Here is a 19,512-nt window from a genome sequence, read left to right as displayed (position 1 = left end):
CTATAGGAATCTTGTAGTGTAATTCCTATAGGAAAAAAGCATTAGCTCATACCTCCTGGAAAAATTCCTTTGCTACAATCAAACAAACTTCATCTTCCTATAGGTTTCAAGTAGTCATGCCATTCCAATCCTATACCTTTCCTATTCCTATGCTTTTCCTATCCTTTAAATCAAAGGAGCCTTTAGTTGTAAGATGGTGTACTACAGATTAAATAAAGGTGAGCTAAACAAGAGAGAACATGTTCAGTACTTTTGACCACATACACAGAAGGATTAAGTCCCGCATCGTTCAACTGTCGCATTTCCTGACAGGAGCTTGCACATCAGCCGTCTCTAACAGGTTGGCGTTTCTTCTCAGTGCTACTCTCGTTGCCTTTGATCGATGTCCACCTAGATTTTACCAGGAATTTGTATTTTTATTACAAAGCTGCTTCCGGCCGAGGTTAGTTTTGTACGTATCTGCACAGCGAAGATTATCCAGCTATAGTATGCGTGTGTTTTCATCGTCTTTTACACACACACACACACCCACACCCACACCCACTTGGCTTTTTAAGGAAAACTGGAAAAAAATATATCGGTCTTAAAAGTGATAAGAGTTCTTGTGTATGTGCTAACATTAAGGCACTCCGTAGTAACCATCTCTTTTGTTTTCAATGTTGGAGGAGTAATTCCTTAATCTTATACAAACATGTTGCTGAAAGAGATCGATAAGGGAAGTATTGCACATCAAGCACATGATCGTGGGCTGGCCTTAGTGGCGGACCCAGGAATTTATCGAAGCCTGGGCACACCGCAAGGCAAGTAATTTTTTTCGGACAAATCTAATTAACACATGGATTTTGATGGAGACGGGGACAATGCGGCTCGCTGTGGTTTTGCCGGCGGCAGAGGCTAGGACTACTCTCAGGGTAGGGTGGGTGCAGGTGCAATGTGAGCTTCATCTTATAGTCTGGTGACCGACGGTGTTAGGGTTGAGGGCTCAGGTGGGTGTGGGAGGGTTCTCCGAAGATGGAGAAGGTTTAGAGGGAGAGGTAGGGCTGACGGGCCGATGGAGATGGCGGCTCAGGCAGGAATGGGGAGGCGGCACAACAACAACAACAACCGTCAGCAGCCGCAGGTGAGTCTACCGATGCGACGACAAAGAAGAGGGAACTAAAGTGGTGGTGGCGGTTAATTTTCCTCACGCCGCGACGCGAGGGCTTAGGGGCTCGACCCATGTCGATTCCACTTTAGGTGGGAGGAACTTGGGAAATGTCCGTGCGAGCAAATCGAGCTTGGGGGAGGAAGTCGACGGCTCTGTTGTGCCGACGGACATCTTCGTGACCTGCCCTGTTCGAGACTTGTGCCGACAGCCCCGATAAAAAACCATCGGCTCAGGTTTTGGCCGTCGGCACATTGACGTTTTCCTGTAGTGAGGTCAATAATGAAAGTACGAGTAGCTATTCATCAATGTGGAAGTAACAATTGCAGAGTGGACAATCAACAATATCAGTTCATAAAAAAAAACACAGGCAGTTCACATGCAGTTGGGTAATTCATTAATTCTTACCAAGGTCCTTTATTTTCTTGCTTAACTAAAAATTTCCTTGAACAATCTGAAAGGATATGTAGTTACTAATAGGACGGATGCCAACGGGATTATGTATACCTGCATGATAGGTCTAAATTGAAAGTAATAGAGTGGTATATGTTAGTGCGATCCAGGTACATAATACAATAACAAGAGCCATATTGAAAAGCTAATCCAGATGGATTGAAAGTAAGTTAATTAGTGCAAAAGTATCAGTGTCTACCCTTCATCGAAAAAATAAAAAATAAATTCCCCTCGCTTGAAAACAACTGGAGCTATATTCATGAGAACTAAAAGGAAATCAAACAAACCACAAAAGAACATAGAGATGAAAATGTAAACTTTGCAACTTCAGAGGTAGTCAAATTGACTATAATATAATCTTAAAAATATCTCGATAAACAGATCACACAGAGAGATAGAGAGAGAGAGAGAGCGGGCCGGTGCCATTTCTGCAGAAACACGTTGTATTTGCAAGCTCCGCCACACCACGAGAGGGTAGATAGACGGCCAAAAGAGAGGGTTTTGGGGGAGGGGGCGGATATGGAGTACCCAATCGTGAGCGGGTCAGGTATGCCTTTCGTGCGTATGCAGGGGAAGGTGGCGGCTGTCGTCGTAGACGATAGGCTTCATGGAGATAGTAGCGGTGACACCCAAACAAGACGGTGTATGGTGATAGGGAACGCCGCGCTTAAGGAAGGGAGGAGGCGGTGGCTTCAACAAGGACACGGTGAGAGAGAACGGGGCAGGTGCAGTGGCGGCCATGGTAGGGCATCGCCATAGGAGAGACGAGTGCGGGTAATGCTAGGGCATCACCACACCAGTAATTCGATACAGATATGTGGCGTCAATGCCAATTTTCCATGAGCGGGCTCATCAAGATCGGTCGGTGCTTTTTTGGCTTCAGATGACTTGAAGGTTAAGATTGTTCCAATCTCCTTCATCTAACCCGTTTTGAGGACTAACGACCAACTCTAATATAATTATATAGCTTTGATAGTAGTGTCGATTACATACAGTACATGTTAGGCTAGCTATCTACAATCTGCAACATAAGGGACACGGCTATGTAGCATCCAGCGCTGGTTAGTCCGTTCCAGCACCCGTCCAAATAGTGAAAGTACAAAACTAGCACTCCCAAAATAAGAAAGTTCCCCTCCTGTCAGCCCGCCAACGAGGGAAAAAAAAATCTGCTTGCCCCTCCATCATGCACCAGGGCCTTAAACATGTTGGAAAAATCAACTTAGTTAGATCGAGGTTCCAACTTACGGTTGTTGGTAAAATAGAAACATATGTAGATTGTTGAACACAACTTAGGCAATAATGGTAAAGTCAATTTAGTTAAATTTAGTAGCCCATTTAACCATGTTTACAAGGCAACTTAATTTAATTAGAAAGCAACCTAAGCATGTTGCTCTAAACCTATTTCAGATCGTATACACTAATACATAACTACTAGGTGATATTGAGATTTTTTTTTCGAAATGGGGATATGACCCCGGCTTCTGCATCATGATGATGCACACGGCTTTTATTAAAAGATTCAAGTACAATATTGTTATTATAACTCAAGCATCGCCAAGAGATGATACAAAAATAAACCAGCAAAAAAAGCATGAACTACTTCGAGCACACATCAAAGTAGTCTCCTAGTAGAACGCCAGCCAGCCAGGCACCAAATATACTGAGCGACCATCTGGAGCCGTGTGCATTCAGAAACCATAGCATCCCTTTGTCCCTCCGGCGACAGGAGGGCCCAAAGCTGAACCCAATGAGACACCATATGGATAGCCTACAAGAAATGAAAAGTTTGATTTTTGTTAAAGATAATATCGTTTTTGACTTTCCATATAGACCAACATAAGGCAGAGACCCCAATCCGGATGAAAGCCTTAGATTGTCTATCTACTCCATTCAACCAATTACCAAACATATTATTAGTCTTGGTTGGAGGTGGATGATCATATGTGAAATTAACGATACGCCAAAGAAGCTTGGCTAAAGGACACTCAAAGAACAAATGCTGAATAGTTTCCTCGTCACCGCAAAAAACACATTTCGTGCACCCATTTCAGTGTCGTTTAGCTAAATTATCTTTAGTTAATAGAACCTTATTACTCTAAAACCACATGAAAATCTTTATCTTGATGAGAATTTTAACCTTCCAAAGATACTTTCTCAAAAAAGGGGTATGGTCACTCATAAGATTCTAATACATAGATTTGACCGTAAACAACCATTAGGTATGAGATTCCAGATAAAAACATCCTTGTCTTAATTCAAGTTTACCATCATTAATTTGCGACACAATTGTAACTATAAGGATCGCTTGTTACCATTCAACACCCGTCTAAAACTAATATTGAGCGGAGTTTGAGCTAACAAATGAGCTACTATTACATTTTTATGATGCACAATATTATACAAGGACGGATATTGCTGAACCCAATGAGCCACCATATATCTTTCCAGAAACGTGTACTCTTTCCTTCACCCACTTTGAAAAAACATCTAGAAAGGACATCATCCTTAACCCCCATCAGCCCCTTCCAGAAGGGCGAATCGGTAGGATTAGCCTGGACCTCAGAAAGGGTTTTTTGTCTCAAATATTTGGCCTGTAGCAATTCTTGCCATACTCCTTCATTAAGAAGTTTAAAAAGCCATTTTCTCAATAAACCTATATTCTTAATTTCAAGCACCTCAATACCTAAACCCCCTTGATCTTTCGGTCTACAGACAATAATCCATTTCGGAAGTCTATATTTCCTTTTCTGTTCATCAGATTGCCAAAAAATCTAGATCTATAAAAGTCCAAACATTTTCTCACCCCAACAGGTATTTTTAAGAAAGACAACATGAATATCGGTAAGCTAGTTAAAACTGAATTGATAAGGACTAACATATCACCATAGGATAGTAATTTCCCTTTCCAGCATGCCAACTTAAGAATTGTAAATGGCCGATGAAACAACATGGTTGCTAACAATATGAGATAAACAACTTGATGATTTTTTGGTCATATGATACACAATAGTAAGCCTCAATTTTATTTCACAATGTACATATCAGCAAGCATCATCATGAGAACGGTTATTTTTTAATCCCTCCATTATTTTTAAAATTTATTAATGACTGTCCAAAAATGAACCTTTGTTTTTTAATCCCTCCGGCCTAAATACTTATAGTAAGTTTAGTCAAAATATAGACTCAAGTGTGTTTAGATTTATCTACTGTTGAGTAACATATTGTGTATAGGTATAGGTCCCCGTGTTTTCTTAGGATTGTTCTTGTAATTATACATGTGTCCGCCTATATATATATATGAGCAGTCGGCCCTATTGGTGTTGTGCAATCTCCAATATCTATTCTACATCTACGACAAGTATTTATGGGGACAGAGAGTATTATGTTTTTTATCCCATATTCTAATTTTTTAGTCTTTTCTGATCTTTTGTTTGTGGGTTGTTGGATCCAATTGAAACAATACGTTCATTTTTAAATCGTACTAAATATTTTGTGCTATCAGATGAGTTTTTCTAGAGTAGTTTTTATGGGCTTCATTTTTGGCCCGAGGCTTGATCTAATCTTGGCTCCGCCATTGGGCCGACCCAGACACTTACTAACCCAAATAGAACTCCTAGACCTACACGGACTCACCACCCAGGAGTACATGGCAGCTTTCTTCAACTTGCTATGCAATGAAAACTAGTAAAAATAGAACTAGGACAACAAGACTTAGGAAACTACACAAACCGACTCATATTTTCCTAATTTACTCTACACTAGAAATTCTTATCAAGATTAGTGCTAACAGGCAGTCTCGAATAATTGTGCCAGAGGCACCAGATTGTTCGTCAACATTCAAAGCTGCATCTGCATTTAATTTCATAAAATTAGCTATAGGCTTTGACCATACCTTTGTTTTCCTCCAAGTAGTTTGACATATTCATCTTGCCGCATTTGCTGCAATCGCCCGGATTGACAAAACACAACGTCGGATTGGAGGAATTTGTTCTGCATGCTTTTCTCTCCGACGTAGCCACCAGATATACCACGCAGCTACCGCTATCACTTCATGGACCATTAGTGGTTGATACCCTGGGAGAGTAGAAGGTGTCGCTCGCAGTAATTCTTCAACAACTACCGAAACCTGACCGGCCAGCTCTGGTAGCATCAGTAATGATATTATCCAGTCTCAAAGCTTTCTAAATATCTGCCGACTTGGCATTTGAAAATCATTTGCAAAACGTCCTCCTGGAATAAGTTGCACACGGGACATTGACCACTATCTCCAATATGTCTATTTGCAAGCATATATTTTAGGGGCAGAATACCATGCATGGCACGCCAACAAAATATTTTTACCTTCGCGAGAACAGTGATTCCAAAGGATTTTCCAAATAGGGTTGTTCAGGGATCGATGTACCTTGCACAAGATTTCTGCATGTCTGGACACTATACTGGTGTTTCCACTCAATGTGGTACTCTGACCAGACAGAAAACATCCCTGATCTGTTACCGTGACATGATATGAAATCATCGAAGGGACCAATATTCAAAGGGATCTGCGAGGCCTATGAGCGCCATCTATTTTTCGTTGTTGGCACAATCAGCGAGGCCTATGACAAGCAAAGATCGACTACTCTGCTTCTTTGTTGTACATACCCTTCGCGTATGCCTCCAAGGTTCCTCCACAACAATGCTTCTAGTGAAGATAATACATACCTGAACTTTTGAAGCATCTAGTAGCGAGCAAGGAAACAATATTAATAGAACCTGGGAGAACTAATATGGTATCACTCAGTTTCATAATATAAGATGTTTTAACAAACTAAAATAGTTAGTTAAAAAGGCTTATATTATGGACCGGACGGTCTACTACATACGTGTATGTCTCTTAGATTTTTTGGCGCTGATGCATCAGGTGATATATATGAAGTGTTAATAAGGTACATATGTAGCAACTAACTGCAAAAGATAAGAAAACACATGCAATCATAATACAAGGAGACGAAGCACATAATGAAACAGGCTCTAGCAATAGTTCAAATCCATATAAACAAGGATTGTAGTAAAATGTACACCCCAAGCTAGTTCTTGTCACAGTAGAAGCAAATTATTTAGAGTATGGAAACATACTATGCTGCTTCTTAAACAAACAACACGTTAAAAAAATTATTTTTCAGCCAAAGCATATTTCAGTTCTAGTGGAAGCAAAATTGTGTATTACTGAAAACAAATTATAATTAGCTAGGAAGCAAACTGCACAATCTGAGAACATTTTTTCCAGATTAATTAGTTACAGATACGGATTTTTTTCTAACATAATTATTATTTTCAGTACAACTATTATGTTTCCTAAAATTTTGTACTAATTAGTTTCCCTAGATATATATTATCCGTAATTATGGCATGTTCATGTTTTACCCAAATCAGACGCTTCTAATGTTTCTAATCGGATGGTCAAGGAGAGGTCCGACGGATAACTAGTAGTGCTCCCCGTAAAGTAGCGTTTCACTTCTAGTACAATTTGAAATATTAAGAAACAATATAGATATGTTTTGACATCATTTATATATTCAATATGCCACATTGTATCCAAGATTATTTTTTTGATGCATAGCTAACTGCCTAACTTGTTCAATGTTGGTGTTTTTTCAGAAGTGAATGGCGGAGGCAATACTCACTGCCGTGTCAAAGATTGAGATAGTTGTTTTAAGCAAAGCGGTCTCAAATGTCATAGAGATGTTGTCAAAGAAGGTTGCTGGTGTAAGTGAATTGCCGGGAAAGATCAAAAAGATTGATGACGAGCTACAGATGTTGAATAATGTAATTGTGGATATTGGCACCACACATCTCAGCAACAATGTTGTCAAGGATTGGATTTCAAATGTGAGGAAGCTGGCCTACCATGTTGAAGATGTAATTGACATGTACTTGTGTGAGGCTCTTAAGCTCACCAAAGAAGACTTCATACATCGATACCTCTTGGGAGGTTCACGCCACATAATCGTTTTTAGTAAGATTGTCGATGATCTAGTAGAGATAGAAGAGGAGATCAAGCATGTCAAAGAAATGCAAAATAACTGGAGTAATACATTCGTGCCCATAAAAAATGAGCGTGAAAATATTTATAGGACGCCGCCTGGAGCCTGCTTTCCGGTGCTTGTTGGTGATGAGGATCTGGTGGGAATTGAAGAAAATAGGAGCAAGTTGACTGAATGGCTGAGCACCGATGAGAAAGAATGCACGGTGATAACAGTTTCTGGAATGGGAGGTTTGGGCAAAACAACCCTTGTGAAAAATGTGTATGAACGGGAAAAATTTAACTTTCCTGGTGCTCATGCTTGGATTGTGGTGTCACAGTCGTATGATGTAGTAGATCTGCTGGCAAGACTGCTCAGAAAGCTAGGGCAAACTTTTGACGTGGGTGCCAAACCTGATGTCTACGAGTTAACAGAGGCAATACATAGGACACTACAAGACAGGAAATGCTTGATCGTTCTTGATGATGTGTGGGATAAAGAAGCATATACTCAGATGTGCAATGCATTCCAAAGTCTCCAAGGGAACCGTGTTATGATAACAACCCGGAAGGAAGATGTTGCAGCTCTTGCTCATAAGGGTCGTCGCATGGAACTCCAGCCACTGGGTAAGGATGAATCATTCAAGCTCTTCTGCTCAAGGGCTTTCCACAACAACAACCCGTACCGCAAGTGCCCTCCAAAGCTCAAGACAGTGGCTGCTGCTATCGCTGAGATGTGCCATGGCCTTCCATTGGCCATTATATCTTGTGGTAGCCTACTTTCCACGAAGCAACCAACAGAGCATGCCTGGAACCAGATGCACAATCATCTCCGGAGCGAGCTGCGGGAAAAAAACCATGTGCAAGCTATACTTCTTCTGAGCTACTATGACTTGCCAGGTACTCTCATGAACTGCTTCCTGTACTGCACTTTGTTCCCTGAAGACTATCCGATGTCACGGGAGGCCCTTGTGCGAATGTGGGTTGCCGAGGGATTTGCGATCAAGAAAAACTACAGCACGGCAGAGGAAGTGGCGGAGGAGAATCTCATGGAACTCATCGGACGGAATATGTTGGAAGTGGTGGAGAGGGATGAGCTCTATAGGGTGACTAACTGTAAGATGCATGACATTGTGCGAGTCATGGCTCTTGATATCGCAAGAGAAGAGATGTTTGGCTACGCGCATGATGAGGGTGAGATAATGGTTATGGATCCAGAGGTTCGCCGGCTCTCGACAAGTAGTTGGAAGAGTGAGGGCAGTAGGCCAGCTCCTGCTGGAGTGGAATTCCCGGGACTCAGAACTTTCATGTCGATTGCCTCCTCAACCATGATTTCCTCAATTTTGTCTAGATCCAGCAACCTTACTGTCCTTGAGCTCCAAGACTCTGCAATCAGCCACGTGCCAGCAACCATCGGGAATCTTTTCAGTCTACGCTACATCGGCTTAAGGCGCACCAATATCCAGTCGCTGCCAGACAGTATTGAAAAACTCTCAAACCTCGAGACGTTGGACATGAAGCAAACAAGAATAGAGAAGCTACCCCCAGGGATTGTGAAGGTTGAGAATCTGCGACACCTTTTTGCTGACAGGTTTGCTGATGAGAGGCAGACGGAGTTCCGATACTTTGTTGGAGTGGAAGCGCCGAAGATGATTTCCAACTTTCAAGAGATGCAAACTCTCGAGACCGTTTGTGCCAGCAAAGACTTGTCCCAGCAGCTGAGGAAAATGAGTAAGCTGAAGACTGTTTGGATTGATAACCTCAATGCATCTAACTGTGAAGAGCTTTTTGATGCCCTCTCAAAAATGCCACAGCTGTCAAGCGTGCTCCTCTCTGCAAGTGATGAGACGGAGGCACTTTCTTTCCAAGCACTCAAGCCAATCTCAACGATGCTGTACAGACTGATCATCAGAGGCAACTGGGCCCATGGGATACTCAAGTGCCCGATATTCCAAGGCCATACGAGGTACCTCAAGTATCTGGCCCTAAGCTGGTGCAATCTTGGCACGGAAGATCCGCTGATGTTGATGGCAATTCATTTGCCAGCTCTCGTTTATTTCAGCCTTAACCGGGTGAGCAATGCAGCAATATTGGTTATTCCTGCAGGGTGCTTTGCTCAACTCAAGACATTCGTCTTGAAGAACATGCCTAATGTGAAGGAACTGGTGATCCAAGACAAGGCCATCCCATGCATTGAGGGGATTTACATCGTGTCACTCCGTGAGATGAACGTGGCCCCTCATGGCATCGAGTCCCTTAGATCCCTCAAGAAGCTCTGGTTGCTGAATCTGCACAGGGACTTCAGGGCTGACTGGGATCTGAAACAGATGCACGACAAGCTGAAGCACGTTCCAGAGCTCCGAGCTTAATTAGCCAAAAGCGGCAGTCTACCTACCTCCTTTGGTAAGAAGTCACATGTAATTTGTGTACACATTTTAATTGTGCGTGCTTCTAATTATGCGACGTGACCTACGGTACTGTGATAAGTATCAGCGGCTCTTAATTTGTTTGCAGCCACATGTCGTCATGTGATGTTGGTTGTTTCTGTAATAATTCCTGAAACCTACGAGCGATACATTCATGCCATCAGATCGATTGGTTGGGGGCCTCCTTTTTCAATGGGACGTGCTAGGCGTCGGGCGACCGATTTGGGGGGAAAATCGGTCGCCCCGCGCGCCATTGGATGCGAGCCTGGGTGCCGTTAGATACTCCTGTCCACCCACGTCGCTCTCCCTCTTTCCTGAACGTACGTTGCCACTGGTGGAAAAAACGGCTTCGGTCGCGGTTCGTAACTGCCATTGGTCGCGGTTGCGCAACCGCGACCAAGCAAGCGCGACTAAAGGCCCTACCCTTTAGTCGCGGTTCCTTACGAACCGCGACTAAAGGCGCCTCCACGTGGCCGCCAGCAGTCCTTCGGGGCGGAGGACCTTTAGTCGCGGTTCTCCTGGCCAACCGCGACTAAAGGCCGCCGCAGGTTTAGGGTTTAGCCCCCCTCCCCCTAAATCTGGTTTCTTTTTAGTTTGTATTGTTTTATTTCTTTTGGGTTTTAATTTTGAAGGAGTTTCACATATTCTACTGTACTACATACATGCATATGAATGTACAATTTCAAACAAATTTGAAATTAGAACCAAAAAGAATTCAAGAGGAATATACAATATATATTCAATATCGGATGACCATATACAATTTTGAACAAGTTTCCATACATATTTAGTGCATATAAAGTTCTACGTCCTCTACATAGTGTTCTCCTCTAGGATCGATGACTTCCCTCGCGAACCATCCAGCTAGTTCCTCTTGAAGTGGTCGGAAGCGAGCTTCTGGACTAAGCGTCGTCCGGAGGTTATTCCTCCTGATGTTGTTCTCAGACGGCTGCCGCTCAGTGGTGTATCTCCGGATCCTCTCACAAACATAGTATCCACATAGATTGGTCCCCGGTGGCTGAATATCCCCAGTCGCATTCTTTGCCCTTTCAAAATGTAGCTCTTTTTTGAATTCACCGACCTTTTGATCTACGAACCGTCTCCAAACCCTACGAGGCAAGGATAATTAAATGAACAAGAGAGTTATTAATTAGTTACTTCATATTAGGAAATGATGAACGAAATAGGCCGATCGATATAGAGCGCAAACGAATGAAAATAATTACTTTTGCATCATTTTTCTCATGTCGGCCCAATGCTTCGGATCCATATTCGGAGAGTCGTGGACGAGAACTCGTGGAGTTCTGAATTTGAATTACTAGCAGAATCCAGTGGAACCTGCGGACACGATAACTCATCGATTAGCCACATACCATGCATGGAGTAAACAAAAGAGAATGTGCTCAAGACAGAAACACTCACCCAAAATGGTAAGGAAATAGAATATCACTTTTGAGTTCCTGTTTTATAAGAAACCGCCACAGGTCATCCTCCACGTCGGTGGGGTGGTGTTCTAACACATATGAATTAACGATTTGTGGGTCAATGAACCCAACATCATGGATGCGCCTTATTCGCATTTCCCGCTTCTTTATTCTGCATAATAGCGTACACAACAAGATAGTTAGGACAATATATATATTTATAGTGCAGACAATGAACGAGATGGGGTAGAAATTAATAAATCACTTACAGAACATAGCAACTGATGATAGATTTGTCGAGCTCGCGCAGATTGAACAGCTGGAACAATTCACTCCGATGAATTGTTATATAGTAATGTTTGAAGTGATGCTCAGGTCTAACTTCCGCATAAATATAGTCTTTGGCATTTTTAAGTTGTATGTAAGCCTTGTACCAATTTAGCGAACTCTGTCATTTGTCGAGGTAGATCCTCTTCCTGTGCAGGCTCGACGAGAGGCCCATTCCGCACATATGTAAATACTATGTCCTTCACTGGCGCCTCATCAAGGCCTAACGCTGCACGAAGAGTCAGACCTAAGTTGGCCGTTTGTTCTTTGGCTCTCGCTACAGTTAATCCCTGTGCTGCCGCAGCTGCTATGACATCAGGGGCATCGTCCGGACCTGCGGCTTTCACTATGAGCGGGGCGATCGACTGTTTACTTTGTTCCCCGAGCTGGGCAACTTGTTTCCCCCGACCGCGAGTGCTTGACTACGAAGTTCACGTTCATAGTCGTCGGGCGGATTCTTCGCGGCTTGGGACGGTGTGTTCAAAAATGACTTAGCCCAGCTCTTTTCCTTCTCAGAAAATACTTGCTTGGGCTCGGGCTCTCTTTTCTTCTTGCAGTCCGCCTTCCATTTCTCATGCTGAGCAGCCACGGCCGCTGCATTTTCCTCCACACTAAGTTCCCAAGGCCTCGGGGTGAGAGGCTTTAGTGATGGCTCTGGTATCTTTGTGGTTGCAGGTACATAAGGCTCCGGGTTAATAACCCAAGACTGCTTCTACTTCTTCGCCGGAGGTGGATTGGGGGGTGGCGTCTGATCACCCGCCGGACGAGGACTGGGGGGCGGCGTCTGCTTACCCGCCGGAGGTGAATTGGGGGGCAGCGTCGGCTGACGCGAAGGAGGTGTAGGTGAACCACCACCGCCGCCGCCGCCGCCGCCACCACCACCGGAGGGGGGTGGACTTGTTCGCCTTGGCGCCTCGTTTGGAAACTTGATAAACTTCTTTTTCCAGAGAATAAACTGGCGCTTGACACCTCCAAGTCTTCTCTCCCCTTCGGGTGTAGCAATGTCAATCTCCAGGTCCTCAAACCACCGGGACTATTTCCTCCACCGTGACACGAGCATAGCCATCCGCAATGGGGTTGTTGTGGTGGAGTGCTCCGAGCTCACATGGTAAAGCACTCGCCGATGGCTACCTTCGTGGACATGTTCCCAGTAGGATAATGCAGATGACATTCTTTCATCTCCTTTACATCGTCCACGGGGTAGCGAGGAGGCTCCGGTGCAGTAATTTGGATCTCCGGTGCATCAGTAGCCGGCTGGACCTCCGTGGAAGCCACGCTGCTTCTCCGCTGTTGGCTTCCGAGATCCGCTGGATGATCATCATGCGTCCCAGCTGCCGATCTCTCATGTACTAGTATAGACAGGGTTTTCTTCATCTCATCGACTTCCGATGCCAACCGCGCCACAACATCTGCATCCCGATCCAACTTTCTCTTACGGCTTCTGTAACCGTACGGGTCCGTCCTGGGAGAACCCTTCTTTCCACATAATGTTCCCGGGCATGCCTCGTACACGTCCTCCGTGTTCAGGATTCCCGAGGGCTCTTGTTAGCGCGTCGTTCTCTCTGTTGAACTTGATCTTCCCCTCTTGAGCATCCCTCATTGCGTCAATAAGGGCTTGGGTGGGTTTAAACATTTTGTTCTCGTAAACACACGCCCCTGTCTCCGGGTCTAGCGTTCCCCCTTGCCCGTACCACCAGCTTTTGGCCCTTCGGTCCCATCCCTCCGTACCTGGACGGATTCCTCGCCTCCTCAGCTCGTTCTCCATCTTCTCCCACTTAGGCTCCCAAAAGCGATACCCTCCTGGCCCCATAACATGATTGTACTCCTTCTTAGCCGCATTTTCCTTTTTTTTTTGATATTTCAATGAAATGCTCTGATTTCTTCTGCTTCACAAATTCTGGCCAATCATGTTCAAGTCTCTCATACTGTCCTTTGAATTCCGGAGTCTTGTTCTGGTTGACATAGTCACGGGCTAGATTTTGCTTGAATTTCCGGAATGTATCGGCCATCTTACCAAGAGCGAAGTGTTTGACTAGCCTCCTCCTCTCCTTGTTTTCCTGAATCTTGTTACCCCCTCATCGAATTTGTGGTATTCCGGAGGTAGGATGAAATGCTCCATAAGCTTTTGAAAGCAATCCTTTTTAGTTCTCTTGTCGACAAAAGTGAAACCAAGACGTGCCTTCTTTGGCTCATTCCACTCCCGGAGGGTGATCGAGATGTTGTCTCTAACAACGGCTCCGCATTGGTTGATAAACTTGGTGGCGTGCTTCGGGGCTCCAGCGGCCTGCCGGTTGCACTCGTCGACAACCTCGATGGTATATGTTTCTCCTGGTTTGAGCGTCTTGGTTGCGCCACGCTTTGACGACGACGTACTCGATTTTTTCGACGATCCGGCCGAGGGCTAAAATAAGAAAGAGAGTCGCGCGTGTTAGTACACACATATTTATTCAAATCAGTAAGTTTGTATCACCAGAGGCAAAATGTATATATATACCTCGGCGCCGGAGCTGGTTGCTACTTGCAATTGAAGATCGTCGTTTATCGACGTTTCTTCCCCATCATCTTGCTGACGGCCTTCATCTTGACCGTCAAGATTCAGATAAGAAGAAATATCCTCTTCATCTTGTTCGGTCGGCACATAAGGAATATCGCCTTTTATGATGCCAAATATCTGTTCTTCAACTTCTTGATCATAGTTATCCATAATCGGGTCAGCTCTATCGTCCGCCATATGTCAGTCCTGAAAACATGTAGTAAAAACTAATTAATTAAGTGTGGTGTCGAAAGGGCGGTGGCAAAAGGAGAGAGGGCGGTGGCGGTGGCGAAAGGGGGGCGGCGGCGAGGAAGGGGTGGCGAGGAAGGGCGGTGGCGAGCTAGGGTACGTAGGAGGGGGCGAGGAAGGGGTGGGCCGGAGAGGGTGTCGTCGCGGAAGAGCCCCGTATTTATTTTTTTGACAAACTTTTGTTAAGTTATTTTGTTAAGTTATTTTTGTTAATTACAATTTTGATTAACAAATTTTAAGTTAAATATTTTGTTAAGTTTAAATTTTTGTTAAGTTTAAATTTTTGTTTATATCATATATTCATGTTTAGTTATTTTTTTGATAAGTTATTTCTTTAAGTAAAAAAAAACAAAAAAACAAAAAAAAATTTAGTTCATTTTTTTGACAAACTTTTGTTAAGTTATTTTGTTAAGTTATTTTTGTTCATTACAATTTTGATTAACAAATTTTAAGTTAAATATTTTGTTAAGTTTAAATTTTTGTTTATATCATATATTCATGTTTAGTTATTTTTTTGCTAAGTTATTTCGTTAAGTTAAAAAAAACAAAAAAACAAAAAAAAATGAGAGGGATCGAGGAAGGGGCGCCGTGTACTGGCGCGCCCCTCTGCCTCTCTCTCCCACGCGCTGCGCGGCCGCCGGCCGGTATCTGGCGCAGCCGCCGGCCGGTATCCTCCCTCTCTCTTCCCTCCGCGCGGTCGGCGCGACCTCCTCTCTCTGCATGCCGGCGAGGAAACAGCGGCGGCGCGGCGCGGCGAGGAGCAGGGCGGGGCGGCACAGTACACGTACGTACTCCGGCGGGGCTTCGGCGGCGACGGCGTCGATCGAGGGGGCGCGTGTGTGCGGCGCGGCAGCGGTCGGCGAGAGGAGGAGGGGCCGGCGCGGCGGTCGGCGCGCGAGAAAGGGCGTGCGCGGCGGCGGCGTCGAGGAGCGGCAGCGGTCGGCGTCGAGACAGCGTCGCGGCGTCGATGAAGTCGATCGGAAGATGAAGTGAAACCGCCGAGGCGGGCGCGCGCGTATTTATAAAAAACGACCTTTGGTCGCGGTTGGTGACCCCAACCGCGACCAAAGGGTATTTTCGCCGGGTTTTTCGTTTCCCGCGGAAAATACCCTTTAGTCGCGGTTGGTGACCCCAACCTCGACCAAAGGTTATTTTTCAAAATACTTTTTCTTTTTCAAATTTTTAAAAATACAAATAATATATCAAAAAATTCAGAAAAATAAAACTAATTCATTTCAAATCCTTAAAAATACAAATAATATATCAAAAAATTCAGAAAAATAAAACTAATTCAATTCAAAATATTAAAATACAAATAATATATCAAAAAATTCAGAAAAACAAAACAAATTCATTTCTAAATGTTAAAAATACAAATAGTATATCTAAAAACTCAGAAAAATAAAACTAATTCATTTCAAAATGTTAAAAATACAAATATTATATCAAAAAATTCAGAAAAATAAAACAATTCATTCAAAATATTAAAAATACAAATAATATATCAAAAAATTCAGAAAAATAAAACCAATTCATTTCTGAATGTTAAAAATACAAATAATATATCAAAAAATTCAGAAAAATACAAAACCACCTTAAGTTCCGGTTGCACCCACCAGCCGGGACTAAAGATTAGATGACCAGCTCTGGATTCCTCTTTCTTCCCGCCAATTTCTTCCCGCCAATTTCTTCCCGCCTCTTTCTTCCCGCCAATTTCTTCCCGCCTCTTTCTTCCCGCCTCTTTCTTCCCGCCACTTTCTTCCCGCCTCCTGTCTTCTCGCTCCCATTTTTCCCGCCATTTCTCACTACATATATGTTGCCCGGCTTGGCCAGCATTATCACATCTCTACAATCTCTCATCACTCTCTCATGGCTTCCACCGCACCCACTCTAACCTACCAGCAGGTGGAGGAGCTTTGCGCCTCGAACTACCCTTGCCCACCGGGCTACCGCTTCCCGCCCGGCTGGAGCCTAAGCGCCGGCGGCGTGCCGGTCCCTCCCCTCCCTCAGGGTACTGCGCGTCGGGCGGCCATCACGAACCACTACTACCTCGACCTCACGCCGGAGCAGCGGATGAATCCCCGCTGGCATCCCGATAACTAGCATACTTGGGATGCCTTCTTCATCAATCGGTGTGAGAGGGCGCTCGCCAGGTATGAGGAGGACGGTCTGCCTCCTGGGAACTTCCACGAGGCCGGCCGGCGGCTATGGTGGTACGGTCGGACTCGCGGAGCGTCATGGACTACATCACGGCCGGCGATATCCCCCGCCTGCGCTACCCTCGGTTCGAGCCACGAGCGCCGCCCGACGACAGCCGACGACAGCAGCGACGACGACGGCGGCAACTTAGAAGGCGACGACTACCGAGTACAACGGCGGCGACTATGAAGACTACGAGTATGCATATTATACGCCTAGGCAGGAGTATGACTAAATCACTCCAAATTTCATGTATCATCGGTGCTATCTCGAATCAATCGAATCATTCGAAAATGGACACCAAACACATCACGGGCAATATAATTCACATGATCCATTCAACAAAGTTTGGTACAATAAATTATTACACATCATTTCTTCCCTTGTGTCCCCGCTTGCTTACGATTGGGCCGTATCCATGGAGCATCCTCATCATTTAACTTAATGCTTGGATCGGTGTTCACTTTGAAGGGCGGAATTTCACCAAACATATTATAATCTTCGACATGTCTGTCTTGTCCTCCACTCCCACGATGTTTCTTTTCCCTGAAAGAACAATGTGGCGCTTTGGATCATCGCATGATGTACTGATCGTTTTCTTATCTTTCCGTTTCCTCGGCTTGCTACTCATGTCCTTGACATAGAAAACCTGAGCGACATTTTTCGCTAGGACGAATGGTTCGTCAAGGTAACCAAGATTGTTGAAATCCACCATTGTCATTCCGTATTGCTGGTCCACCTTTACCCCACCTCCTGTTAGCTTGAACCATTTGCACCGGAACAAAGGGACCTTGAAGGAGGGTCCATAGTCAAGTTCCCATATCTCCTCTATGTAACCATAATATGTGACCTTTTGCCCATTCTCGGTTGCTTGCATCAAAGCGGACACCACTGTTTTGGTTGGTGCTCTTTTTATCTTGGGCGATCGTGTAAAATGTATTCCCATTTATCTCGTACCCTTGGAAAGTCGTTATAGTCGAAGATGGTGTCTTAGCCAACATGTACAGCTGATCTACAACCTCATTGTCACTCATTAAATGTTTTCTCAACCAACTGCCGAAAGTCTCCATGTGGGCCTTCCTAATCCGGGATTCGGGCTTCCCGGGTTGTCCGAGCGTAAAATATTCTTGTGTTTCTCAAAGTACGGAGCCACCAAGCTGGAATTGGTCAGAACCGTGTGGTGTGCTTCGGTCGGAGAATGGCCGTCCATACATATCGTTGATTTCCTTCCGATCGTGCCTTTTCCACTTAGTCTCCCCTCGTGCCGCGATCGAGGAAGACCAATCGGCTTAAGGTCGGGAACAAAGTCAACACAAAACTCAATTACCTCCTCATTTCCATAGCCCTTGGCGATGCTTCCTTCCGGCCTAGCACGGTTACGAACATATTTCTTTAATACTCCCATGAACCTCTCGAGGGGGAACATATTGTGTAGAAATACGGGACCGAGAATGGAAATCTCTTCGACTAGGTGAACCAGGAGGTGCGTCATAATATCGAAGAAGGATGGCGGGAACACCAACTCGAAACTCGACAAGACATTGGACCACATCGTTCGTAACCGTGGTAGAACTTCGGATTGATTACCTCCCGAGAGATTGCATTGAGGAATGCACATAGCTTCACAATGGCTACTCGAACATTTTCCGGCGAGAGCCCCTCAAAGCAATCGGAAGCAATTGCGTCATAATCACGTGGCAGTCGTGAAACTTCAGGTTTTGGAACTTTTTCTCCGCCATGTTTATTATTCCCTTTATATTGGACGAGAATCCAGACGGGACCTTAATACTGCTCAGGCATTCAAAAAAGATGACCTTCTCTTCTTTGGTCAGAGCGTAGCTGGCACGACCTTGAAACCATTCCGGATGCTGGTCATCAGGGTCTTTCAAGCATTGCTGGTCTGCCGTGCTTCCTTTGTATCATTTGTCTTCCCATACACGCCCAAGAAGCTTAGCGAGGTTCACGCAAATATTCTTCGTAACATGCATCACGTCGATTGCAGAGCGGACATCTAGGACTTTCCAATATTCTAGCTCCCAGATTTCTTCTTCCACATGGGTGCGTGCCCGTCAGCTCCCTTCGGAATTGATTGTCCACCAAGACCATTTCCAAAGATGACTTTCAAATCATTGACCATATCAAATACCTCAGCACCAGTGCGTTCCGCAGGCTTCGGCCGGTGATCTGCCTTGCCGTTGTAATGCTTGCCGCGCTTTCTTACGTTATGATTTTTGGGAAGAAATCGACGATGCCCGGTACACGTTCTTCTTACAATTTGGCAAATGTACACTTTCGGTATCATGTAAGCGGTGCGTGCATACATTGTATCCCTTATTTGACTGTCCCGAAAGGTTACTAAGAGCAGGCCAATCGTTGATGGTTACGAAAAGCAACGCTCGTAGGTCAAATTCCTCTTCTTTGTGCTCATCCCACACACGGACACCGGGTCTGCCCCACAACTGTAAAAGTTTATCAACTAATGGCCTTAGGTACACATCGATGTCGTTGCCGGGTTGCTTCGGACCTTGGATGAGCACTCGGCATCATAATGAACTTCCGCTTCATGCACAACCAAGGAGGAAGGTTGTAGATGCATAGAGTCACGGGCCAGGTGCTATGGCTGGAGCTCGCTCGCCGAAAGGATTCATGCCATCCGTACTTAGACCAAATCTTATGTTCCTTGCGTCAGCTGCAAAATCTTTAAACTCTCTGTCGATCTTTCTCCATTGCGTTCCATCTGCGGGGTGTCTCAACTC

General features: G+C 44.6%; 1 protein-coding gene across 1 annotated transcript; it reads left to right on the top strand.

Annotated features, from left to right (window-relative positions):
- Window positions 1-3,485: 3,485 nt before the first annotated feature.
- LOC124686193 (disease resistance protein RPM1-like) lies at window positions 3,486-9,967 on the top strand. The gene is made up of 2 exons (XM_047220183.1): window positions 3,486-3,507; window positions 7,239-9,967. The coding sequence occupies exon 2, from the start codon at window positions 7,241-7,243 to the stop codon at window positions 9,965-9,967; it is 2,727 nt and encodes a 908-aa protein (XP_047076139.1). The 5' UTR covers window positions 3,486-3,507; window positions 7,239-7,240.
- Window positions 9,968-19,512: the final 9,545 nt, after the last annotated feature.

This window comes from Lolium rigidum, chromosome 2 (genome assembly GCF_022539505.1).
Source record: "Lolium rigidum isolate FL_2022 chromosome 2, APGP_CSIRO_Lrig_0.1, whole genome shotgun sequence".
Taxonomy (NCBI): domain Eukaryota; kingdom Viridiplantae; phylum Streptophyta; class Magnoliopsida; order Poales; family Poaceae; genus Lolium; species Lolium rigidum.
This window is presented reverse-complemented; position numbering and strand designations above follow the sequence as displayed.

Coding starts and splice junctions, on each gene's coding strand:
- LOC124686193 (XM_047220183.1), top strand. CDS start 7,241: ATGGCGGAGGCAATACTCACTGCCGTGTCAAAGATTGAGATAGTTGTT.